Source organism: Mirounga angustirostris, unplaced genomic scaffold, assembly GCF_029215605.1.
Source record: "Mirounga angustirostris isolate CCGP_5_RB_7025 unplaced genomic scaffold, mMirAng1.0.hap1 SCAF_2, whole genome shotgun sequence".
NCBI classification, from domain to species: domain Eukaryota; kingdom Metazoa; phylum Chordata; class Mammalia; order Carnivora; family Phocidae; genus Mirounga; species Mirounga angustirostris.
In genome coordinates, this window is record NW_026991710.1 from 44,414,218 (window position 1) to 44,440,427 (window position 26,210).

Sequence of the window (26,210 nt, forward strand, 5' to 3'; positions counted from 1 at the left end):
GACCCTGACCTTAGGCCCTGGAGTCCAGCAGTGAACCTGACTCTGGTCTTTCATGTCCCCTGGGGCAAAACACGGCCATAACATCAGTGTTTCGCCCACCTTTTGAATTTGATTTTGATTTTTGTTTTAATTACTGTGTTTTGGGGACAAAAGGAAACCAACCAGTCTTCTGGACTAGAGGCTGTTGCACAGCTATTTTGTTATGTTATTAATTTATTTATGCCTCGCTGTTTCCAAAAGAGATATTTGTTCAGCAAAAAAAAAATGTGTTTATTATATATGTTCAAGACTATGAAAGCCATTTACAGTAGTACCTAAGTCACTGTCTCCTAGAAATTCCATAAAACAACTCATTAAGACATGTGGGGAAACCAAGTAGACATAATGGAAACGTATGTGTCTGTCAATATATGAATGGGTACAGTTATTCACAACCCACAGAGCAGTTATATGACATGCAAAGATTAAGTACCTTTTCTGACTGTAAGGCCTACTCGGGAGAGTAGTGAACAGAAAGCACTTGAGCTCCTCTCTGATTATACAGAAATCTTCAGAGGAGACGTGGAATTCTAGGATTTGACCTATCTGGTTTCTTTAAGTGAGCAAGCTCTCTACCCCACAACCAGTTTATTTCAATTGAATTCCCTTCACAAATGTTTTTTGTGGTAGGTGCTAAAGAAACATAACTGAGTAAAATAATCTCTGACTCAAAAAATTCAGTTGTGAGGTGGCCAGGGAGAGACATACAGCGCTAACTACGTTTTGATGGGATGAGCCATAATTCATGGGATCAAAACTTAATATTATACTCATGATGGGATGAGTATAATAAATGTGTCTACACCGCTTTACAGGGAGAGGGGTGTGGCAACAATAGTTAATTTTATTGGGCGGTTGTCAGGGAAAGTTGCAAAGCACCGTGATTATTAGGTTGGATTTTTCGTGGTCAGCAGGCGTTCACCTGACGGGTGAAGGCTTATCCGCCGCAGGGACCAAGGGCTGCACAGCGTTTTAACCCTGCGCGGGGTAGACAAGCAACGAATCCCGCAACGGGGAGGGATCATTTCTGGCATCCGCTGAAGTGCGGGGTTTGCCGACCGGCAGGAGGCGCCGTGGCCGCGCGCCGTCCGGCCGTTGCGTTTCCGGGCACTTGGGCCCAGCGCCGCCATCGCCGCCGCGCGCGCCCCCGCCGCGCGCCGCGCATCGCCTGCGCCGCTCCCGTTACCGAGGCAACCGCGGCGCCGACGCGGCGCCGACTCCGCGCCGGCTGGGATCGTCTCTCGGCGCCATTTTCAAACTGTCCTAGCGCCGGCGCCGGAGTCTGGGGCGGAAGGAGCCAGCGAGGGAGGCGACGCGCGAGGGGCGATGCGGCCGCAGGCGGAGGAAGCGGCGGCTGGAGCTGGGGGTGAGTGCCGCTGTGGGGGCGGGAGGCCCGGGCGCGGCGGCGGCGCTCTCGCCGTAGCCTCCCGGGAGGTCCCCGCGGGCCGGGCCCGGGTGCTGCCGGGAGGGAGGCCGCGCGGCTGGGGAGGAAGTGGGGCCCGGCCGGGCGGGGCGCGGCGCGGAGATTCGTCGCCGGCTCCGCGGCCGACACCCCTCCCCTTCGAAACCCGGCAGTGAGGCTGCGGCGCGGAGGTCGACCTGGGGCCGCTCGAGCCTCCCTATTTCCTTCCGCGCCGCTCGCTGCGGGAGTCTGTGCGGTGTGTGCACACCCGCCTACCGCCGACTGATGGGTTGATGTAAAAGTTAAAGTGCTCTCTCGTGTAAGAATCTTACAGGCTCTTTGTGAAAACAAAGTACCCGAAAATGTAGGACGGGAGCCATTTGTTAACCTTTGCCCTGCATCTTCGAAAACATCCCCTTGACCTTCCAGTCACTACTGTTTTAAGTTCAGTGTGGAAGGACTTAACCTAAGTTAAGGTTGGTGTTTTGTTTTGAGCCCCTGTGCATACATACACACAGGCTCCTTTTGTAAAAATAAGATGTACTGGCTTTCAGACACCCACCTTCCCAGAGGTAAGCTAGTGAGTAGTTCTAAACACGTATGCGCGGGGGACCTCCAAACCTAAGCTTTTATGTTGTGCTAGAAACTTTCAGTAAGGCACAGTGTTTGGGTGATGTAGGTGGGGGAGGACAGCAGCCCGTAGGTGAGGATGTTTTTTGTTCTTCTTGGAGGGATTTTACTCTTTTCCATCTGTCCTGTGTTTCGATATTTTAGCCATTCTAGTATGAGTGAAATTGTACTTCATTGTGGTTTTAGTTCATATTTCCCATATAACTAATGGTGGTGAGCACCTTTTCATATGATTATTCCTGTTCAGTTATCTTTGCAAGGTGCCTGTTCAAGTCTTTAGCCCATTTTCTTACCGGACTGTAATTACTGAACTGTAAGTGTTCTTTATGTATTCCATATACAAATCCTTTGTCAGATATTTTCTCCCACTCTTTCCTTTATCTTTTTGTTTTCTTAATGGAATATTTTGATGAGCAGACATTTTTAATTTGATGAAGTTCAAAAACTTATCAGGTTTTTCTTTTGTATTTAGTCTTTCAATAAGAGGCTTCTCTAAAGATTCTCTGCCTACCTCAGGCTTGGGAAAATATTCTTTGTTTTCTCCATTTTTTTTTTTTAACTTCTACGTATAGGTTTATTAATGTTTATTAATGCAGCAACATGACTATCATAAGCATTGCATTTAAGTCAAGTCTAAATATTCCAGAAGGCTGCCTACCTGAAGAGAAACAAAAAAAAGTTGCTTCATATTGAAAGAATCTTTTCTTCTGACCATGAAATAGTAATAATAGCCATAATAACAGAATAATGTCTTACTCTTTTCTTTTAGGACTTTAATTTTGGGGAGTGAATAAAACTAGTTTTGGAAGACAAGATGACTGCAGCTGCAGAAAGAAAGTACATTAATATTAGAAAAAGATTGGATCAGTTGGGATACCGCCAGACTCTGACAGTGGAGTGTTTACCATTGGTAGAAAAACTTTTCAGGTAAAGATGAAAATACAGTTCTAAACCCATGTGATCCTTAATCCCATTTATCTAGTTTCTGTTAAACTTCATGTTACAGTAAAGAAATGGGTAGGTTTTTTGTTTTTTTTTTTTAAGTCCTTCAGTCATCTGAAGCTCATCTATTCTTAGATCCTACTCCCAGATCATCAGTTCAGGGCCTCCACATTGCAAAACTCTAGGGGTCACCTTTCATACTCTACTGTTCAGAGTAGATGTTTCTGAGAGTTCTCCGTGAATAGAATTACAATTTTTTAATGTGATTTTCTGATATCCTTGGGTATTCTATGTCTGCCTCACTAGTCTTTAATTACTGTGATTTGATAAAGGTTCTCTCATATGTGGTTGGTCATTACTTTAGCAGTTACATGTTACTTTAACTGAAAGATTCTATGTGATTTTGTTCTTTTCCATTTTTTGTTCTTTCCTTGAGACTGGAGCAGGGAAATTGCTTAGAAAGCTTTTGCAGTAGGGCTACAAGCTATGATGATGGTAAGGAGAGAATGGAGGAAAGATATTTGGTGCTCTTTATTATGGCCTCCAGAACCCTTCATGATCTAGTTCTAGCTCTGTGATTCAAGGTTGGAGGGTGGGTGAAGTATGTTTAATTTTCTAAGAAACTGGCAGACTTTTTCCACAGTGATCTTATACTCCCGACACCTTCATCTCCCATGTATTTAACCATTTGGAGCTCCCTAAACATAAACACTCCCCACCAGTCTCTCCCCTTGGTCTCTCCATGTGCTATTCTGTCTGCCTGGGAAGTCTGTCTGACCTCTCCCTCCTGCCCTATGCTTGTTTAGCTCTATGGCCTGCAAGATTGTCACATCTGCTACGTGTTACCTTCACTACTTATCATTGTTGGAAACTTGTTTTTGTGTTTCCTTTAGAATGTAAACTCCATAAGACTAGAGACTGACTTTATCTCTGCTCTATCTAGTACAGGCTGAACACATAGTTGCTGAGTTTGTCACACAGTATTATAACTTTTGACAAACTGTCAGTAGGATATAAGCTCTATGATGCTGTGTTCTATATTGTGTTCCCTGCTCGGTAAATACTGAGGGAGTGAATATTCTACTGGTCTGTGTTCTTAGAGGTAAGGAATCAATTCTTATTCTTCTATGCTAGCATTTAGCATATAGCAGGCATTCAGTAAATCTTTGCTGAATGTACAGGTAAGTTTCACAGGTTCCACAGGATAAGGTGATTAATTGGACATGGGGGATGAATGAGAGGAGAGATTGAAAGGTGATTCTAACTATGTGTATGTTTCATAACTTTTAATCTTGTTTTGAGAAATTTTTGAGCACCTGGTACCTTGAAAGACGCCTAGTGTTTTTGTTTTTTAGATTTGATCTCACTTAGTGTTAACATTTAAGTCTTTCTTGAAATATATTTTTAGTTATTAAAAGTTAATGGAATGTTTCCTTGTATTTATATTTTCTGTTCTTTAATTTCAGTGACCTAGTTCATACAACAGAAAGTCTTCGGAAATCAAAATTATCTACTGTGAAAGCTGAAAAAGAAAGTGCCAATTTTGATTTTGTTTTGGAACCTTATAAACTTGAAAATGCAAGATTGATCAAGGAAAATAATGAATTATACCTGGAATTAATGAAACTGAGAGAACAATCAGGTCAACACATTAAAGGTAAAATATTGTGACTTTTTAAAATGCTGTATTTTGGGCGCCTGGGTGTCTCAGTTGGTTAAGCGACTGCCTTCGGCTCAGGTCATGATCCTGGAGTCCCAGGATCGAGTCCCGCATCGGGCTCCCTGCTCAGCAGGGAGCCTGCTTCTCCCTCTGACCCTCCCCCCCTCATGTGCTCTCTGTCTCTCTCATTCTCTGTCTCAAATAAATAAATAAAATCTTTAAAAAAAAAAAATAAAGTAAAATAAAATAAAATAAAATGCTGTATTTTTTGCCTAAAAAGTTTTTTCTGTAGGAAAAGCTTATATATAATATTGTGATAGTCTTCCTGCTAACAGTCTTGAAATAATGTAGAGTGCATTGAAGAGTTCCCAATAAGGAAAATAAATTTACATTTCATAGCTATAATCATCCTCACTATAAGTAGATTAAATTTTTAGAATTAAAATTGCTGTAGAAAGATGCACAGCATAGGAAATATAGTCAATGATATTGTAATAGCGTTGTATGGTGACAGATGATAACTACGTTTGTGGTGTGCGTAACATAACTTACAGAGAAGTTGAATCACTATGTTGTACACCTGAAATCAATATAACATGTGTCACCTATACTCAATAAATCTTTTAATTAATAAAAAGATTGCTCTAGGAAATATTAAATGCTGAAACTAAAGAAATGTCCTTGAAACAACTTTCATTTTTCCCTTACTAAAAGTAAGAGGACTAAAATGAGGTGAAAGCCTTGTATCATTCTGATTCTTTAATACCCCCGTCTTCGAGCTGGAAGATTGAATCGAATGATTTCAAAGGTACCGGACAGAGGGTAATTGTGTGGCTATCTTACTATAAATTTTTCTTTTATCAGTAGAAAGCCCTGTCTGATACCTGGCATGAATATATAATCCCTCAGCTACATACCCACCTTACTGGATTGGAGCAAATGCCATAATTTATATTAAGCCATATAGCAGAAGAAAAATATGATTCCCTTTTTTGTTTAGTGACTGACTTGTAGTTTTGTTAATAATGGTGGAAGAGGTAATAACCTTTCAGACAAAGGCTTGGGTAAGAATCAGATGGAGCTTTTCAAATTAATGTGACTTTTGTATTTTGTGAAATGGAAGGATTTGATAGATTTCCTGATCTGTAAAATGGTTTTTAAATCTTTTTCATTTTAAGAGTTGAAAACTACGTTGAAGAAGTGTGCACGTGAAACAGCTGATCTGAAATTTCTAAACAACCAATATGTTCATAAACTCAAACTTTTGGAGAAAGAGAGCAAAGCTAAGAATGAAAGAATTCAACAACTTCAAGAAAAGAATTTGCACGCTGTAGTACAAACTCCAGGTGAGTCTGCCATGTCTCAAAACAAATTATACACGTCTAATCTTTTAAAGATATTAAAGCTGTTGACTAAAATAAGACTTTGGATTTTCATGCTTAGACTTTAGTATTTGTAAAGATGATTTTGGATTGTCACATAAACTTTTAAATTTATTTCTTAAGATCTAGGCAGTATTTTATACAGGCACTTAGAAACTTTATAGTAGTTTCTTAGATACAAGTAGTATAACTTCAGTGCCTAGAGTTTTATTTCCTTAATCGTTATTTTAACTTCTTTTTTAAATTATTATTATTATTATTTTAGTATCCTTTTTTTTCCAAGTCAAACTGTATTCAGCTTTATTAAAAATACTCGTCATAAACAGTCCTGGTATTTCAGGGAGGACATGGGCACACAGCCACTGGCAGTATACAGCAGCTTCCAAACTCCAGTCTCCAGTGGACTGCCATCATCAGAGGCCACTATAAAACCCAGTGAAGTCTTCATGTGGTGCTCTGAACAGGGGAGGTTTAGGGTGAGGGTTGACAGTTCACACTTAGGGTGTTGTTTAACAACTTATTACAAGCCGGCCCTGACTTTCAGGAAATGAAATGAAAATGGCAGAACTATCAATCTGAAGATCCACAAGCTAAAAAAGGAACTCTTTTGAGGGATGCCATCTCAATGTTATCATTATTATTTTAGTTATAAAGGTAATCTATACTCATTAAAAAATTTGGAAATGTGTTTTCAGTATTTCTTAGTTTATTTTACTTTTTTTAGCTTTATGTTCGGTAGTTCTGTAGCAAGAGAAAAGAAAGGAAGGGTCATATCCAGAGTTAAGGGTGGTCAAGGCATAAAGTTGGTGGAAGAATCTCCAGTACCAGTGACAAGATCGTCAAGATGTCTGAATTATGGGCTGAAGATAATGGGAGTGAGTGAGGTGTAGGAAAGTGCTGGATTATGAGATGAGGTGGAGGCTGAGGGATTAGGAGCATGAAGACTGAGATCAGAAGGGAGTTGGAGTTCTAGATGCTGGCACAGTTTGAAGTGGTGATGAAGGCCACACACAGTCATCTTACGGTGTGCCTGTAGCCAAGCGGAATCAGGGGAAGATGGAAATGTCAGGAAATGAGATGGAGAGGGGGACTGTGGGCTAAAGGCACAAAAGATCAAGAAACATGGAAGAAGGTCTTAGAAGTAACTAGAAGATTAAGGGGAAAAATGAGGATAATCAGGTTTCCTGAGAGAGGAATGGGGCAGATTCCAGAGAGATTCAGGTGGTGTAATCTATAGAATTCAGTGACTGAATGTGGAAGACTTGGGAGGTAGAGGAATTCCCAGATTTCTGTTTCAGGTGAATGAGCGGGTGAATGATGGTACTATTTTTTAGAGAAGGTGGAAAGCAGAGCAGGAGTTCACTTTTGCATGTGTCAAATATTATACCCATGGAACATCCGCATTGAGATTTCTAGTACACAGTAGGATATGTGGATCTGATTTTAGATGTGTGGTCCCAGATGGAAATTCAAATTTGGGAGTCATTGGAGTTTGGTGGGAATTGAAGCTATGGATGCGGTGGGAATTATCTAGTAAGATTATGTAGACTGGGGAGAGAGAACAGATCCTGAGGAGAGGTTGGTAATTAAAGGACTGGTGGAAGGAGAGGGTCTTTAAAAGAAACTGAGAAGGAACAACCAAGGAGGAAAACCAGGAAGTAAGGGAAGGAGAAAATGGTTTACTTTCTTTAGGTGTGTAACTACAAGCAAATCATTTAAATACTTTTGATCCAGTTTCTTCATCCTCAACACAAGAGATATATGTATACAAAATGTGTCAGGATTTTAATAAAGACACAATTGTAGATTGTGTTTGTTCTTCGTGTGGATAAATTCATTTTTCAAGTGCATGTCTAATCTTGGCCAGGTGCTGGGAAAGGTAAGTTATCCGTGTAATTTGGATGTATATGTCCATAAAAAGAAATTACTCCTGATGGTTTTAAGGATAATTAGGTAGGGCGCCTGGGTGGCTCAGTTGGTTAAGCGACTGCCTTCGGCTCACGTCATGATCCTGGAGTCCCCGGGATCGAGTCCCGCATCAGGCTCCCTGCTTGGCAGGGAGTCTGCTTCTCCCTCTGACCCTCCTCCCTCTCATGCTTTCTGTCTCATTCTCTCTCTCTCAAATAAATAAATAAAATCTTTAAAAAAAAAAAGGATAATTAGGTAGGCATTCCCCACAAATTCAGTTATAGCATCATTTTATATTACAGATGACATTCATTCATTGTATACTAATTTTGCTGCATAAAGTTTCTGTTACCTGCTCTTTTGGCATTGCTTAATAAACAAGTTTATTTTAGTTATCACTGCTTTAAGCTTCTCATTTGACAGTTTTCTGCTGGTGATGATTTCTTGAGTTCATAAGAGCAAATACCACAAGGCATGCTCAACTTCTAATCTTGCCAAAGTCTTGTTCCCATCTAATGGAGGAACAGATTGCATCTGGATATATGTACCAAGCATGCCAAAAATAAAACTTGTTTTATAACCATGTCTTGTTGAGGTTTTCGGGAATGCATTGTTTAGTTAAAGATCAGGGTGTGAGTATATATAAGGGAGGAGGTATTTTATCGCTAGGTAATATGAGCTAGAGACACCCTTTATAACAAAAAGCCTAACCTTCTGGAATATTTAATTCTAATATTTGTTTCTTTTAAATGTTTTTGAAACACACATTGTGTTTTAGGTGGCAAAAAAAGAAGTATTGCTTTCAGGCGCCAGCGTATGCAGATTGATGAACCAGTCCCTCCCTCCGAAGTCAGTTCATATCCAGTTCCGCAGCCTGATGACCCTTACATTGCAGACCTCCTGCAGGTGGCTGATAACAGGTGCATTAAATAATTTTTTGTTGGTTTCAGTTAATTACTTGATTAACTCTAATAAGTTTCTTGATGCTAGGGCTCCAGTCTTTGCTGTTGTATCTCCAGGGCCTAGGACAGAACTTTGCGTGAGCACTGAGGAAGTACTTTCTGAATGTATCCTAAATATAGAATGTTTTTACTTGGGGCGCCTGGGTGGCTCAGTCGTTGAGCGTCTGCCTTCGGCTCAGGTCATGATCCCAGGGTCCTGGGATCGAGCCCCGCATCGGGCTCCCTGCTCGGTGGGAGGCCTGCTTCTCCCTCTCCCACTCCCCCTGCTTGTGTTCCCTCTCTCGCTATGCCTGTCTCTGTCAAATAAATAAATAAAATCTTAAAAAGAAAAAAAAAGTTTTTATTTGTTTTGGAACTTTGATCTCAGATAGATCATAAATCTGATGTTTCTATCCATGTTTACTTTAAAATAATTTAGTGCCATCTAGAACCTATTTTAGTAGAGTTGCTTTAGTATTTAGTTTTATCACCCAATTCGTCTTTTTGCAGGACTCTCTCACTTCAGATATGTCAAATGCCAATGAACATGAATAGATTTGTAACTGGCTTTGAAATTCTTGCTTCATGATTCTCTAGCTCTGTGTGCTTGTTTTTCCTTAAATTGGAATCAGATATAAATTCTATTTTATATAGAAAAGGTCTCTGGGAAAGGCACTATGTAAGTGTCCTGGGGTTGTAAAGATGAGTAAGATGGTACTGCTGCTCTTGAGAAACTTACATTCTAATAGTAAAGATGAGATAAATACACAGAATGCCATTAAGAAAATTTTAAGAGGTTCAAAGTAGCAAAAGAACACTCGTGACAGCATCTGTGGTCATACCTGGAAAAGCATTCTAAAATATGTACTACACTAGTAAAAATGGTTAGTATGGATAACTTTTTATTTTGTAGATTATACAGAGTATATGGGGGAGTTTTTCCACTTCATTAATCTCATAACAATCTAAAGGAACATTGGTGGAGGTACTGATTAGGATCTCTTAGTTATTGTCACACAGTATTACATAACTATGTTTATACAGTTATCTGAACTTGTGAAATATTTTGTGGGGTTCTTTTTTTCTGTTACAGTTGTAATCTAGGACTTCTCAGCAGTGTGATAGTGTATTTAAGGAGTTTTTTGGTCTGCATGTTTGTCATTTTCTGTCTTTAATCTTTTTCCTTAACATCTTTCTTTTCTATCAAACCATCATAGGTGGCATTAGTCTCTTGATGATCTTGTTTGTTTCCTTTTGCTCATACACATTTTGTTTGTATTCAGAGTAATTCGTGTGCATACATATGAGTGCAGTCACATGCCTACTTTTCTCCTAAACCTAGAGTAGTAGAAAATACTGGTTCCAATAACAGCATGGACAAGGTGTGCCAGCCTCACTTACTCTACTTCACAGAAAATCTCTCTTAAAAGCAGACCTGGCTTCAGGCTTTATTTTTCCAATATGAAAGTGGTTATGTCATATTTATGTTAATGTTTGGCAAAGTTTGATGTAATATAAATACATTTGGATAGTTGTAGAATTGAGGTAATTTGGACAAATCTTGATTTTGTTAGAATTAACAAGTTCCAGAAAGGAGTAGGTTTTTGCTGTAGTTATTTGGTGAATTACAGTATTTCTTGATATTTTTCTTTTCTCCAGGATCATAGGGTAGTTCATTAGAAAATACAGGGTCATTTAGGGTCAGAAGACAAACTTGAGTCCCTTATTTCACTTCAGAATGTGAATTCTGGGCTAGACCCTCTAGTTTCCTGAACTGAACCTAAGCATTGGCAGCAATACCTCAAAGAGTTTTAAAGATCAAAATGCAACAGTAGGCATAATGTATCTGAATTTCAAATTATTTAACACTCAGTTTCTTTAATCTATTCTTATAAAATTATATCTCCAAGATGATGTACTCTCCTTATGATGTGGTTTGGAACCCTTTGGTACAGTACTTCATACCTTATTGAGAAATAGAAAATAGAGAATTTATAGGAGAACATATCTAGTTTCATTTCTTGTTTTTTTTGTATTTCTTAAAAAAGTATATTGACATTAGTTATACATGTGTTTCAGAATTCAAGAACTGCAGCTGGAAGTCCACCAGTTACAAGAAAAGTTAGCAATGATGGAAAGTGGACTGAGAGATTATACGGAGCAGGTAGGATTTTTTTTTTTACTTCTATAACAGGGATGCATGATTGCATTGTTGAGATGGGTATGCTGTGATTGTAAATAAAGTTGGGTTATATTTGGTATTACTGATACTGAATTTTTATACAGCTTTTATCTTTTCCACCAATTTGTTAATAGAGATAATAGCTGGAGTGGCTTAGATGGCTTTAGAGCAAACAGTCCAGTCCATTATGCATTGAGGCAAATACTAGGTTTTTTTTTGGTTCCTTTAGGTGAATCATCTGTCTCCCCAAATATTGTAACCATATTACTTGTTTTCATCTTGGGAGGTATTTTACTGAAGTGTACTATGCTTTACAGTGGTAACATAAATGATTTTTTTACTCTTACTGTAGATTTTGTTATTTGGAACATAAGTCTTCTTGATAGTTACTCTTTTGTGGCACCATATTTGTTGTGTGTTTTCGCTACAAGAACTAGTAAAAGAGTTTTCTGAAGAAGCAGGGGAATTAATATATGCAGGGTTAGATCGTAACCGTAATAAGCTTTAATTCTTTCTTACCTTCTGTTGGTGTTTGGCTAAATTCTGATTTGTATAATTACAGGCTTACTTTCTTAAAATGCTTATTGAAGCTTAAATTGGGTAACACGTTTTTTCATTTTCTGCATGTGACTGCATTTTTTCTGGAGTGAAGTGATCTGCACATACAAATATATATGTAACTTATGTGTTGGTATAACTGTTAAGTTTGTAAAGTACTTTGAAGATATTTGAATAAAAATGGAGTAAAAAGGAATTGTGATCACATCAACCAAAAAACTTATAATATGGAGAGAGATTGAAAATATCAAATATGCATAAGTTGAATATTGTTGGTATTTTTCAATTTATAATCACACTTTCATCACATTTTCCCCAAGTACTTTATGAACATAAGCTGACCAATCTTGGTTATCTCTGTGAGGTAGTTGAGGTGTTTGGAGAAAATAGCCTGATCATTCTCATTGAAACTCTGCTGCCTATCTGGGTGTTTGGTTTTTGTTTTTTGGGGTTTTTTTGCTTAAGTTTGTTCTGTTTTTCTCAGTTTGTATTCCAAATGTTGCTGTTCTCTGCAAGCTCTTTCCCCAGCCTGTAATAAATACTCTCCTCAAGATATCACCTTGTCTCAACTTTGTTTCTACCTTTAAAATTAGCAATGTTCACACTGAGGCTCTCCAGACTTAATGGGTAGTGTGGCATTCTTCCTATTTAAGGCTTAGTCTTTGTACCTGTGCTCTTGGCTCTATTTCCTCTTTTCTTTTTTTTTTTCAAGATTTTATTTATTTATTAGAGAGAGGGAGAAAGAGGGCACAAGCAGGAAGTGGCAGAGGGAGAGGGAGAAGCAGGCTCCCCACTGAGCAGAGAGCCAGACCTGGGGCTTGATCCCAGAACACTGGGATCATGACCTGAGCTGAAGGCAGATGCCCAACAACTGAGCCACCCAGGCAGCCCTCTTCTTCTTTTTTTTGCTTTCATTGATATTTTTTCCTTCTTTAACAAACACTTAAATGGCCACTTTACAACTAGTAATGCTTTTAATCTCCCTAACTGTCCTAGAAAGAGGTGCTATTATGGTCGTTACTAACCTCCCCTAAAAAGATCTCCTTTAATTACCTCTCCCTCTTGCTGATGCCTTCTCTTCCCTCATGCAAACTTCTCTAAAGAGTATCTTACTCTTCTGTCTCCACTTCTTCACCTCCTGCTGTCCTATTGCGTTCTGGCTTCTGCCTCCCATTACATAAATTGGTCTAGTTAATGACACCAGTGACATTAATTGCTAGATCCAAAAGGATACTTTAGTCTTTATTTTCTTGACTCCTCTGTAGTATTTGTCATTATTGATAATTTCTCTTTAAAATACTTTCATTTTCTTTCAGTTTTCCCTTTTTTAAAAATCTATCATCATTTCTTCTTTGCTTATTTCCTCTACCTGTTCCCTGAAATGTTACTGTTTTTCAGGATCTTGTCTTTGACCCCTTCTTTCCCAGTATATTTTCTCAGAAGGTTTCATTTACTCTCTTGGTTTAAGATATTCCCTGTAGTTAATGACTTTTCAGTCTTTCTGGCTCAAATCTCTGTAGAGCTCCAGACCCATATATCCAATTTCATATTGGGCGTTTCCACTTGGATGAAAGCTCTTCATACCATATACCTAGTACTAAACTTGTTATCTTCTGCCTCAAATCTGTTTTCCCTCTTATATTCTCTGCTTTGGTTGGTAGCATCACCATCTGCCCAAGCCAACATTCTATAGTCTTTCTAGATCTCATTCTTTTCCCTTCACTTACCAAGTTCTGTCACTTCTAAGTACTTTGTAAACTTACTTTTTCTGCTTTAACCTATCTACTGTTTTATGCCTTACTCATTTCTCATACATTCCTCCAATAGGTCTCCCTTCCTCTGGCTTTATTCTTATTTATCTTTTAATCCAGAGCAGTCTTTCTCCTTAGCAAAGTATTCAGAGCTTAACATAATTAATTCCTGCCTGATTCTTCAGACCCACCATAAGTTCCCTTGCACGTTACAGTCGTCTTACTGATCGTCTTACTGAGCCATTTCTGCTCCTTCGATCATACCATGTGGCTTTATACTTCTGTGTCACTGCCTGAAACATTCCTCCTTTCTTCTCTTCATAGCATCATTTATAACCTTTTTGGGCATATGTATTTGATAAAGCCTTCACTAATTTCAATAGGCATATGAATATATCATGGAGAGTAAATCCTTTTATTCCCTTAACTTCTTTGGTGCCATATACCTCTTTACTTTATTCTACCATTGAACAACATATTATATAGCAATTACTGGTTTACTTGCTAGTTTTCCCTGTAAAGCTGTGTTCCTGAAAGTCAGAGACCATATTTTACTCATCTTCATATACCAAAAATTGTGTTCCATAATTGTTGAATTGAATGCTTGGTTTTAGTTTTCAATTTTTTTGAAAAAACAAAAGCCGCAAAACCCAAAGCTGTAAAGTGTTTGGGTTTTTCCAAATTCATGAATGTGAATAAGTGTGAAATCATGGCTGATAGTGCTCTCTGTGATTTTATGTGTGTTATTTTCTAAATAATAATTAAATTCACCCCAACTTCCTATCCTTTTCCATATTGAGTTTCAGTAGCAATTCTTTGTGTCCTACATCTATTTGTTCATTCTACATTTATTCTGCCAGGCACTGAAGTAGCTCAGACTCAGTTCTAGTACCCAGTAGTTTCTTTGTTTTTTTTTTTTTTCTTAAGATTTTATTTATTTGAGAGAGAGAATGAGACAGAGAGCATGAGAGAGGCGAGGGTCAGAGGGAGAAGCAGACTCCCCGCTGGGCAGGGAGCCCGATGCGGGACTCGATCCCGGGACTCCAGGATCATGACCTGAGCTGAAGGCAGCCGCTTAACCGACTGAGCCACCCAGGCGCCCCCAGTAGTTTCTTTTTATATAAACATTGCCTAATCTATGGAGGAGGGAGGGGGAAAAAACCCAAAAATTAAAAATAATTGGGAAGAATCTATTCAATAGAAATACTTATGAGGGGCGCTTGGGTGGCTCAGTCGGTTAAGCGGCTGCCTTCGGCTCAGGTCATGATCCTGGGGTCCTGGGATCGAGCCCCACGTCCGGCTCCCTGCTCAGCAGAGAGCCTGCTTCTCCCTTTCCCTCTGCCTGCCACTCTGCCTACTTGTGTTATCTCTCTGTCAAATAAATAAATAAAATCTTTAAAAAAAAAAAAGAAATACTTATGAAAGCTTTGTTGACATTATTTTGAAATTTTCTGTGTTTATTTTTGCTTGTGTATATGTATTTCATAATATGGTACATATATGAATATTAATCTCTTGTACACACTGTAAAACATAAGAAAAATGAAAGTATATCCAAATAAGTGTTTGTACAGTGTTATTTCAGTTCAAAGCAGATTTTTTTAAGTGATAACATGACTTTATGTCTTCAGATTGAGCTAAGAGAACGAGAGATAGAACGACTATCAGTAGCACTGGACAGTGGCCGTTCCCCTGATATTCTCTCTCTGGAGACTAGAAATAAAACCAATGAAAAACTTATTGCTCATTTAAATATTCAGGTAATGACTTTTATAATTATTTCACTGAGTATATAAAATCATTAAGTGTTTATAACAGTCCATGGATTTGTAAAAGTGACAGAGTTGTTCAGTAGTGTATTATTTACAATAGGAAAATTTTGATAGAGCCAGAGTATCCAGAAATAGGATGCGGCTATTGAAAAATCATGTTTTTAAAGAATATATAATGAAAAAAAAGAATATTTAATGAGGCAGAAAAATACATACACCATAATGTTAAATATTTAAAAGAGGAGAATAAACTGTAGACACAAGTGATGTTCAGTTTGCTTTTTAAAAATGTGCATATGAACTTGGAGAGAGAAAGCATTGGAAGAGAAGACACCAAAGTATACTAACAGTCTATCTTTGTGTGATGAGATATTCTTTTTGATTTTATTTTCAAAACTTTTGTTTTATAAAAACGTAAAAAAAGAAAAGATTTTTAAAAAGAAATATAAAAGCTAAACATGTAATAGATTCCCTTGCCATGCATTTGACCTAAGAGTAAAAGAACACGAGAGTTACATAAAGCATGTTATGTTACCTTTAGAAATTTAGACATGTCGTTGCTGCCTGAGCTGTAACCAAAATAGAGTAAATCACGAATATCAGCAGTAGCTCTAGAGCAGTGCTATCCAATACCAATATGATATGAGCCACATAATGTAATTTAAAATTTTCTAGGGGCACGTGGGTGACTCAGTTGGTTAAGCGTCTGACCGACTCTTGCTCTCAGCTCAGGTCTTGATCCCAGGGTCATGAGTTCAAGATTCTATGGAGCCCACTTAAAAAAAAGAAAAGAAAATCTCAGATCAAAATGTAAAACATGAAACTATAAAATTTTCTAGTAACTAGATTAAGAAAGTAAACAGGTGAAATTAATTTTAATAATGTATTTATCTCAGTATATCCAAAATATAATTAATGTTGTAAAATTGATGTTGAGATCTTTTACATTCTTTCTTTTTTGCACCAAGTCTTTGGAATCTTGTGTCTATCTTACATTTATAGCACAACTCAGTTCAGACGAGCCACAGTATGAACATGTGGATACTAGTGACTGCTGTATTGAACAGCACAGTCTAGAGTAGTAGTATCATGGTAGTGATATTCTTGTCGTAATTTTAGAACTCTCTGTTGGGAAAAAGTTCACACAAATGTTTTGCTTTTCCTTTCCTTCCACGTTTAAAAATTGGAAGCCAATGGCTAATATTTTTATTACACCCCACATTGTCAGTTTTGTGAATCAAAGCAGTGTAAGATTACAAATGTAAAATAGCTCTGGTTTAAATGTTCAGTATTTTAAAAAATACGGTATTTTGAAATATTTTTGGAAGTCCAGTATTTAGGATAATTTTCCAATTCATATACCTGTGAATTACAAATTCAATTTAGGTTGACTTTCTTCAGCGAGCTAATAAAGACCTGGAGAAGCATATACAGGAGCTTATGGAAACCAAGGAAACAGTGACTACTGAAGTTGTTAATCTAAGTAACAAAAATGAAAAACTCTGCCAGGAATTAACTGAAATAGATCAGTTAGCACAGCAGTTAGAGAGACATAAAGAAGAAGTGCTTGAGACTGCCGATAAAGAACTTGAGGAAGCAAAGGTATGTCTAGGTTGTGGGAGCATTTGTTAATCCTCCTGGAACATCGTGAGCTTAAGCCCCTTTGATATCTGATTTGGTCTTTTGGTTTGTTTCATAATTCCAGTTTTCCCAAAGTGTCGTTCACACTCTCTAAAATTGGTTATGTTTCTGAAGCACACCTTTTCTTAGGATAGCTCTCCAGATTTTGTCCTATTTTCCCTCAAGATTTTCATCTCTGCATTGTGAGTGAGCTTTGGAAGTTTGTCCTCTGTGTCATTCTGTGCTCATGTTCCCTTTAAAAGTATTTTCTGAAATAGTGTATGTCCTTACACGTTTTTAAGTTGGTAGCTAACATTTTTTCATCTTTAAGTTTAAATAGGTATGAAAGGGGGCACCTGGCTGGTGTGGTGGGAGGAGCATGCAACTCTTGATCTCGGGATTGTGAGTTCGAGCCCCAAATTGGGTGTAGAGATTACTTAAAAATAAAATCTTTTAAAAATAATAATGAGTAAATAAATAGATATGAAAGATGTAATTTCCAATGTATTGTAAGTATTGATCTCTTAAACTGTCACATCGTTCTTTTAAATATAGCTAAATGACCCTTTCTTCTTGAAATCTTCACAAAGTTTTATCCTATTTTAATATATTTATGCTTGGATATCTTTTCATGATCACCCTATCAAACATCTCTGCAATAAAAAAATACATAAATTGAAAGCATTTATTTATTTAGAAATTTTTTACTTTAAAAAATGTCCTTTGAGGGTGCCTGGGTGGCTCAGTTGGTTAAGCGACTGCCTTCGGCTCAGGTCATGATCCTGGAGTCCCGGGATCGAGTCCCGCATCGGGCTCCCTGCTCGGCAGGGAGTCTGCTTCTCCCTCTGACCCTCCTCCCTCTCATGCTCTCTGTCTCTCATTCTCTCTCTCTCAAATAAATAAATAAAATCTTTAAAAAAAAAAAAAAATGTCCTTTGATTACAAGGTTCAAAGTGTTAACATTTTCCTTTGAATAGTGTTATCATTATAATTATTAGTAATTAGTGGATCAAAGTGACAAATATAGCACAAATGTTGATACTTACTGAATTAAAAAGTAAAATTTTATTGGAAATACATCTCTTAATAAGATACATATCTTATTAATACATTTCTTAATACGTATCTTTCATAAACTTCGATTATCTTTTTGGTGCTTCAGAAATTTTTCATATTTTGAGTGGCATTAGATGCATGACTTTGCTTTAAAAAGTGGGAGGAAAACAGTTTTGAAAGGGAAGGTGAGAGAGGAAAGATCATGAGATACTTAGACCACACACAGGTTTTCAGGTAGATAATTCTTAAAAAGGACTGTACATGCAAATTAAGAATCCAGATATGGATACATTAAAACTGCACGTATACAGTAGTTTTACATAATACTTGGGAAGTATTTATGTTATCCCAGGAATGGATATAAGCTAGCCTGAGGATCAGTACTCTACATCATTGAATCAATTTTGTACCATGTCATTTCCACTAATTAGTGGAATAAAAGTAGCATACCTCAACATAGTGAAGGCCATATATGAAAAGCCCACAGTATATCATACCCAGTGGTGAAAGATTGAAGCTTTTCCTCTAGAATCAGCAGCAATGCAAGTATGCCCATTCTTACCAGTTCTGTTCAGTGTAGTACTGGAAGTCCTAGCTAAAGCAGTTAGGCAAGAAAAAGAAATAAAAGGCACCCAAATTGGAAAGAAAGAACTGAAATTGTTTCCAGATGACATGATCTTGTATGTAGAAGATCCTAAAGATTTCACAAAAAAATAGAACTAATACATTCAGCAGAGTTGCAGGATACAAAAATCAATGCACAATAATCAGGTGTGTTTCAATATGCAAATAATTAAAATCCAAAAGGAAATTAAGAAAATAATCCCATTTGCAGTAGCATCAAGAAGAATAAAATAACTTAGGAATAAACTTAACCAAGGAGGTGAAAGACTGTATGCTGAAAACTATAAAACATTCTTGAAAAAATTTGAATAAGACAGAAATAAATGGAAAGACATCCTATGTTCATGGATTGGAGGACTTAATATTGTTCAAATCTCCATGGTACCCAAAGCAATCTACAGATTCAGTACAATCCCTATCCAGATCCCAATGGCATTTTTTATAGAAATGGAAAAAAATTATAAAATTTCAAGGGGCCCCAGGATAGCCAAAAGAGTCTTGAAAATGAAGAATATAGGGGTGCCTGCCTAGCTCATTTGGAAGTGCATGTGACTCTCGATCTCAGGGTCATGAGTTCCAGCCCCACATTGGGTATAGAGACTACTAAAAAAAATAAACTTAAGAAAAATGAAGAACATAATTAGTGCAGTTTTAATTTTTGGTGGCTCTAGTTTCATTGCAACATTCCTATATCTCATTCCTCTCTTTTTCCACTTCTTTTACATCTTCTCTGCTCATGCACACAACATACTGAATATAGCTTCTCAGGTCCCATTGGCAGTGCTCAAGAATGACAGTTTGGGGGCGCCTGGGTGGCTCAGTTGGTCAAGCGACTGCCTTCGGCTCAGGTCATGATCCTGGAGTCCCGGGATTGAGTCCCGCATCGGGCTCCCTGCTCGGCGGGGAGTCTGCTTCTCTCTCTGACCCTCCCCCTCTCATGCTCTCTCTCTCTATCTCATTCTCTCTCTCAAATAAATAAATAAAATCTTTAAAAAAAAAAAAAAAGAATGACAGTTTGGCTCACAAAAGATTTCTGTTGGGTCAAAATATTTTAATATTGGCATTCAGTGCTCTTATTTGCTGTATAGAGGTTCCACATTGGTAGTAGCAGGTGGAGGGAAATCAAATAAGATGGGAAAATTAGGAAATGACAGTGCCGTAAGAAGAGCCCAAAAATCAAGGTTCAAGGAAGGTTCTGCAAGTATATAGGCAAAATAGGTTTTTAAGTGGGCCCTCTTGTTTCAGATGTTACAAATAGCTCCCTCTAAGCATTCAGGATACCAAGAAATTAAAGAGAAGCCTGGACTTTGTCTCCTCTTCACTGAAATTGAGCCTTAAAACTGCTAAAACCTCCCATCTCACTGCTGAGAAGGAAGACTACTCAAAAAAATGACTTGGTCTTATTTGCATTGTGACTTAGTGATAAATATTCTTGACTTTTAGGTCTGTACCTAATAAGTTTTTTATTCCTAGAAAGAGATTAAAAGAAAGCTTTCTGAAATGCGGGATCTTGAAGAAACAATGGCAAAACTTCAACTGGTAAGTAGATGTCATGTTAAATTGCCTGAACTTTTGGTAAGAAAATTTGCATGCTGTATTTTACATATATTTTTTAATTGAGATATAATTTACACATTATAATATTCACTCTTAAGCATTTATTTCATTGGTATTGGTGTAGTTATGAAGTACTGCAACCATTCTGACCATCAAGTAAAGGAACATTTTCATCACTCCAAAAAGAAACATCATACCCATTTAGCAGTCCCTCCCCATTTTCCTCTGCTCAGCCTCTGACAACCACTCATCTTTCTATTTCTATAGACTTGCATATTCTGGACAGTTTATACCAATGGAATCATACAATATGTGGCCTTTTGTGTCTGGCTTCTTTGATTTAGCACAGTGTTTTCTAGTTTCATGCTTGTTGTAGCATGTATCCAAGTACTTCCTTTTTATGGCTGGGTAATATTCCACTGTATGGATGTATTTAATTTCATTTCTGTTTTTATAATTCTTTAATTTTATATACAGTAGATGGCAAGTTAAATTTGAATTTGGAAAACCTGTTAGGAATTTTATATTCTTTTAACTACTTCATGACTTGTAAGTTTACTAATATTAAAATTAGAAATTGATAATTACTTGTTAAAATTGTTGACTTTTATTAAAAGCACTCAATCTGGGGTACCTGGCTGGCTCAGTTGAGGCATGCAACTCTTTTTTTTTTTTTTTTTTTAAGATTTTTTATTTATTTATTTTAGAGAAAGAGCACGTGTGTATGTGAGTGGGGGGAAGGGTAGAGTCTGGGAGAGGATAACAAACAGATAGGAGCCCATTGCAGGGCTCAATCTCACAACCCTAAGATCATGACCTAAACAAAAATCAAGAGTTGGACACTTAACTGAACCACCCAGGCGCCTCTAGAGCACACATGACTCTTGATCTCAGGATTGTGAGTTTGAGCCCCACGTCAGGTATAGAGATTACTTAAAAATAAAATCTTAAAAAAAAAAAAAAACATTCCGTCCTCTTTTATAAAAATAGCTTTGTTTGGTAGTGAAAACCATCTTTCTAGATAATAGTTGTTCTGGTAGTCTTCTTTAAATAAGAAAAATAGTAATCGTCCCAGCATAAGCCTAGATGTAGCATATAGTTCTATAGTCATGCCTTGCTTCCAGTTAGAAACTCCTGGGTGGTCACCTAAAAGATGATTGGGGATTTTTTTTTTAATAGCTTATTAAATTGGATGAGTTTCTTTTAAGATTGGAAACTAAGACTAATACTAATTTTCAAGTTTTCTTATTATTTATAGTCTTATACAGTATAGCAGCAATGTTCTGGTGGCATAAGGCAAATTAAAAAATGAAGCCATTGTGATATGCTGCCACACTGTAGGTGCTTGAATACTTGCTGACTTTTATATGCTCACTGTGAATCACAGTGGCTTCCTTTTTATTCACTTGCAGCTACTCAATTCAGTATTAAATAACTGAATTAACTAAACCTGATAAATGTCCACTCTTTTTTTTTTTTTGATGTTGTCTACTCTTGAGTCTCATAGATATTGTGAAAATCTTCCATGAGGTCAGTAAACAGAAAGTAGATGTTTTGATGATGTTTTTACTGACAGTGTAAACTCTGTGAGGGCAGGAATTTTTGTTCGCTGCATTGTATGTATCCTATCAACAGTTGAGTGTGATTCGTAATGCTTGTCTCGGACTCTGACCAAGTCTCAGTAGTATTGGATGACAGTCAGATGCTATAGTTACTTTCTGACCTTTCTTATTTTTTTCATTAGTATGATATTATGTATTTTTAGGATAAATACTAATGATATTAATAGCTAGCATTTATTAATCACTTGCCATGTTCTAGACACTGTGCAGAGTGCTTCACATCCTTAGTTTCATCCTCACCAGTGAGTTCTCGGTGTCCAGATACTGCTCTTATCCCCATTGTGCAGATAAGCCTGAGACAATAACCAGCATAGTTACTGATACCTATGATAGTCTGAGAGCACTATGGCTTCCTTCTGCCTTCTTTTAAAAATAAAAAGGCTTTAAAGCTTTTTATTGCACAAGTACGTATTCATTTTAAAAAGTAGACAGTATGTTAAACAAATTAAGAGAAAATAAAATCTAATAATTCTACTCAGAAAGGAGCCCTATTCATATTTGGGTTTTGTGGTCCTTTTAGCCACAGTTGAGAATGAACTTTAGTTGAACCCATATATTTGACTAACTAAAAGTGTGTCTGTGACTTACTCTTAATTAAATGTACTTACCAAAATATCTACTTTAAGTTCTATAATATTTTATCAAGTTGTTAGAAATCTTAATTATAGTATTAAAATTTGCAGGAATTAAACTTATGCCATAAAGAAAAGGAGAGACTGAGTGATGAACTACTTATAAAGTCAGACCTGGAAACTGTTGTTCATCAGCTTGAACAAGAAAAGCAAAGACTTAACAAAAAAATGGAAAGTTTTGCAGTTACAGGTAAAATATAAAATGTTGATAACTTAAAAAGTGTTATTTCCTCTTGACATATTATTTTTCTTAGTAGATTATCTTTCATTCATTCATTCACTCAATAAATATTTGTAGAGTGCTTGTTAATATATCAGAAACCATACCGGATGCTGTAGATAGAGTGGAAAATCTTCAGTGACCTTACAGGATTCTTTTATATTTTGACTAGTTGGTACAGGGAACCCTGCTTGAGTATTTTCCAATAGAAGTATATGCTTTTTTGAAGCAGATAATAGAATTAATTAAGACTAAGAGGAAAACTTCTGAAATGGTGAAAAATTGAAATGCAGAATCTTTGTAAGGAGATGCACTTACATCACCTGAAAGAACATATTCTCTTTCTCTCTTTCTCCCAGTAGGGCAACTTTCTGCCAGGTATCAGCACTAAATAAGTTAGTTTAAGAAACATGTAAGAATTCATCCACTCATCCATTCTATTTGACAAATGTTTATGAGCCTTTCGTGTGCCAGGCTCTGTTTTGGGTACTGGGGTATATGATGGTAAACAAAATACGCAAGGTCCCTGCTCTTGTGGAGCCTTTGTTCCAGTTGGACAAATTAGTAGCACATAAATGAAAAAGCCAATTTTAGATGATAAGAGGTATGAAAATGGGGGAAGATATGCTAGAGATTGACTAACCCAAGGTCTCAGAGACAAGACACCAGCCAATGAAGATTTGGGGCAGTTTTTTCCAGACAAAGGGAACGGTGCAGAAGCCCGGTGCTGTCAAGAGCAGAGCCCCCCCGTTGGGTGTAGAGATTACTTAAGAGCAGAAGCCCCATGCGTCTTCAGAAGTAAAAGAAAGCCAGTGTGCTGTGTTAAAAAGAGGCTATATTCTAGGCTTTTCAGCATCCATATGGATAATCTGTTTGACCCCTTCTCCATTCACTGCCTTTATGACTTGAGCACATTACTTAACCTCTCTATGCTTTAGTTTCCCTGTCTATGGGGTTAATGATGGCACCTACCCAAAAGATTATTCTGAGGATTAAATGGGTTAATACATTAAAGTGCTTAGACCTATGTATAAAAGTTTGTAATTTACTTCCTTTCATACCTAGCTGTGACCTATCATTTCAGTGTGATCTTTCATATCTGAAACTCCCTGCTTCTCTGTGTCTCAAATGCACCAGCCTACCAAAAATCCAACCACAGGTCAACCAAAATATTTACCTTCTACACATTTGCACATGAGCAACTAAGTACTGCTTGTGTGTGCACCAAACACATCAGTAGCACTGTAAATTAGATGGTCCAGCGCTCAGTGATGTATGGAAATTTTACTCTATATTTCTTACCACTTGATCTCCTACTGTCTGCAGGGAACATTTCAAATGTTTTCCATTCTCAATAAGCCTATGACTCTCATTCCACCTCCCATTCTGAGTGGGCGATCTTCAGGTTCCCTAAGAGAATGGAAGCCATCAGTGAGGCTTTCTGTCATTTTCCTGTCCCAAGATCTTAAACTGTCCATTTTTATCTTCCTTCCTGTTACTATGGAAGTGTGTCCCTCTTAGGAAAGGCCACTGCCTCCGAATGTTCTCTGGGTCCTGTCCTTTCTAATTTTAAAACCTCGCATATTAATTATCTCTTTTCTATAACTTAAGTCTGTACTGTTTTTGTCCATTGGCATTTAAACATACTTACCCTGATATGTCTCTTGAGGCAAGGAAAACAAAAGCAAAAATAAACCACTGGGACTACATCAAAATAAAAAGCTTCTGCACAGCAAAGAAAACAATCAACAAAACTAAAAAGCAGCCTACAGAATGGGAGAAGATATTTATAAATGACATATCTGACAAAGGATTGGTATCTAAAATATATAAAGAACATATAAAACTCAACACCTGAAAAAGAAATAATCCATTTAAAATGGTAGAAGACATGAATAGACATCTTTCCAAAGAAGACATACAGATGGCCAATAGATGCATGAAAAGCTGCTCATCATCACTTGCCATCAGGAAAATGCAAGTCAAAACTACAGTGAGATATCACCTCACACCTGTCAGAATGGCTAAAATCAACAACAAAAGAAACAACAGGTGTTGGCGAGGATGTGAAGAAAGGGGAACCCTCTTGTACTGTTGATGGGAATGCAAACTGATGCAGCCACTGTGGAAAACAGTATGGAGCTTCCTCAAAAAGTTAAAAATAGAACAACTCTCCTATAATCCAGCAATCGCACTACTAGGTATTTACCCAGAGAACACAAAAATACTAATTCAAAGGGATACATGCACCCTGATGTTTATAGCAGCATTATCTACAATAGCCAAATTATGGAAATAGCACAAGTGCCCCATCGACTGAAGAGTGGATGAGGAAAATGTGTATCTGTATACCATGGAATATTAGCCATAAAAAAGAATGAAATCTTGCCATTTGCAATGACATAGATGGAGCTAGAGAATATTATGCTAAGTGAAATAAGTCAGAGAAAGATGAATATCATATGATTTCACTCATGTGGGATTTTTTTTTAAAGATTTTATTTATTTGAGAGAGAGCACAAGCAGGAGTGAGGGGTAGAAGGAAGAGGGAGAAGCAGAATCCCCGCTGAGCAGGGAGACCGATGCAGGACCCGATCCCAGGACGTTGGGATCATGACCTGAGCCAAAGGCAGACGCCCAACCGACTGAGCCCCCCAGGCACCCCGCTTATGTGTGGAATTTAAGAAGACAAATGAGCAAAGGGAAAAAGAGAAAGAGAGGCAAAGAAACAGACTCTTGGGGCACCTCTCTGGCTCAGTCACAAGAGCATGTGACTCTTGATTTCGGAGTTGTGAGTTTGAGCCCCCCCCCCCCCGTTGGGTGTAGAGATTACTTAAAAAAATCTTTAAAGAAAAGAAAAAAGAAACAGACTCAACTCAAGAGAACAAATTGCTGGTTACCAGAGGGGAGGTAGGTGGAGGGATGGGTGAAATAGGTGATGGGGATTAAGGAGTGCACTTGTCTTGATGAGCATGGGGTGATGTATGGAAGTGTTGAATCACTGTATTGTACACTTGAAACTAATATTACACTGTATGCTAACTAACTGAAATTTAAACAACAAACCCATGCTTACCCTTTTCCCATTCTATAACAAAAACTTTGACCCATTCCCCTCCAGCCACCCTTTTTCTTTTTCACAGTTTTAACATTTTGAAAGGTCATCCACCTTTGCTGTTTCTGCTTGATCACTACTACCCTTTAGCTCCTCAATCTGCTCCAGTTGGCTTCCGTCCCCACCTGAGCTACTCTCGGAAGGGCTTCTCTCATCCCCATTATGCTAAATGCAGTGGACACTTTTCATTCATTACTTTATTTGACTTCTTAGCATTTAACCCAGTAACCCATTCCTTCCCACTCTCCTACTTTCTTCTTACCTCTCTGGTCACTCCTTGGGATGAATTTGCCAATTCATCCTCCAGATTTCATTGTATGCTATTCTTTTGTAGATTTTATCCCACTACACAGAATAACTGTTTGACCTTAGCTATATTTTTCATACATGTGGGCATAGAGTAAATGCTCCACAAATACCTGTCAAATGAATGAAAGAAGAGATGAGTGAATCAGAATATGTCTAGAAAATCATTTCGTGCCTCAGGGTTAAATTAGATTGAACCATGTGAAATTACCAGTATTAGCATACTTGTGACTCATGAAAAGGTAACTTTTGTTGTAAAAGTTAATAGTTGTACTTATTTGGAGAAAGATG

The 26,210-nt window shown here is 37.6% G+C and overlaps 1 protein-coding gene across 7 annotated transcripts in view; it reads left to right on the plus strand.

The window, feature by feature from the left end:
* Window positions 1-1,186: 1,186 nt before the first annotated feature.
* The window catches only part of CEP135 (centrosomal protein 135), a 75,435-nt gene continuing 50,411 nt past the window's right edge, over window positions 1,187-26,210 (plus strand). For 2 of the 7 annotated variants that reach the window (XM_064584519.1, XM_064584518.1), the window contains exons 1-10: window positions 1,187-1,405; window positions 2,841-2,998; window positions 4,480-4,670; window positions 5,852-6,019; window positions 8,742-8,883; window positions 10,984-11,068; window positions 15,027-15,155; window positions 16,554-16,769; window positions 19,941-20,006; window positions 22,330-22,468. In XM_064584519.1, coding sequence (XP_064440589.1) covers window positions 2,886-2,998; window positions 4,480-4,670; window positions 5,852-6,019; window positions 8,742-8,883; window positions 10,984-11,068; window positions 15,027-15,155; window positions 16,554-16,769; window positions 19,941-20,006; window positions 22,330-22,468 — 1,249 coding nt within the window. In that variant the 5' untranslated portion in view covers window positions 1,187-1,405; window positions 2,841-2,885. Of the gene's footprint in view, window positions 1,406-1,634; window positions 1,761-1,792; window positions 2,014-2,840; window positions 2,999-4,479; window positions 4,671-5,851; window positions 6,020-8,741; window positions 8,884-10,983; window positions 11,069-15,026; window positions 15,156-16,553; window positions 16,770-19,940; window positions 20,007-22,329; window positions 22,469-26,210 lie in introns of those variants that run through there. The other 5 variants (XM_045881111.3, XM_064584517.1, XM_045881110.3 and 2 more) reach the window with 5 other exon arrangements.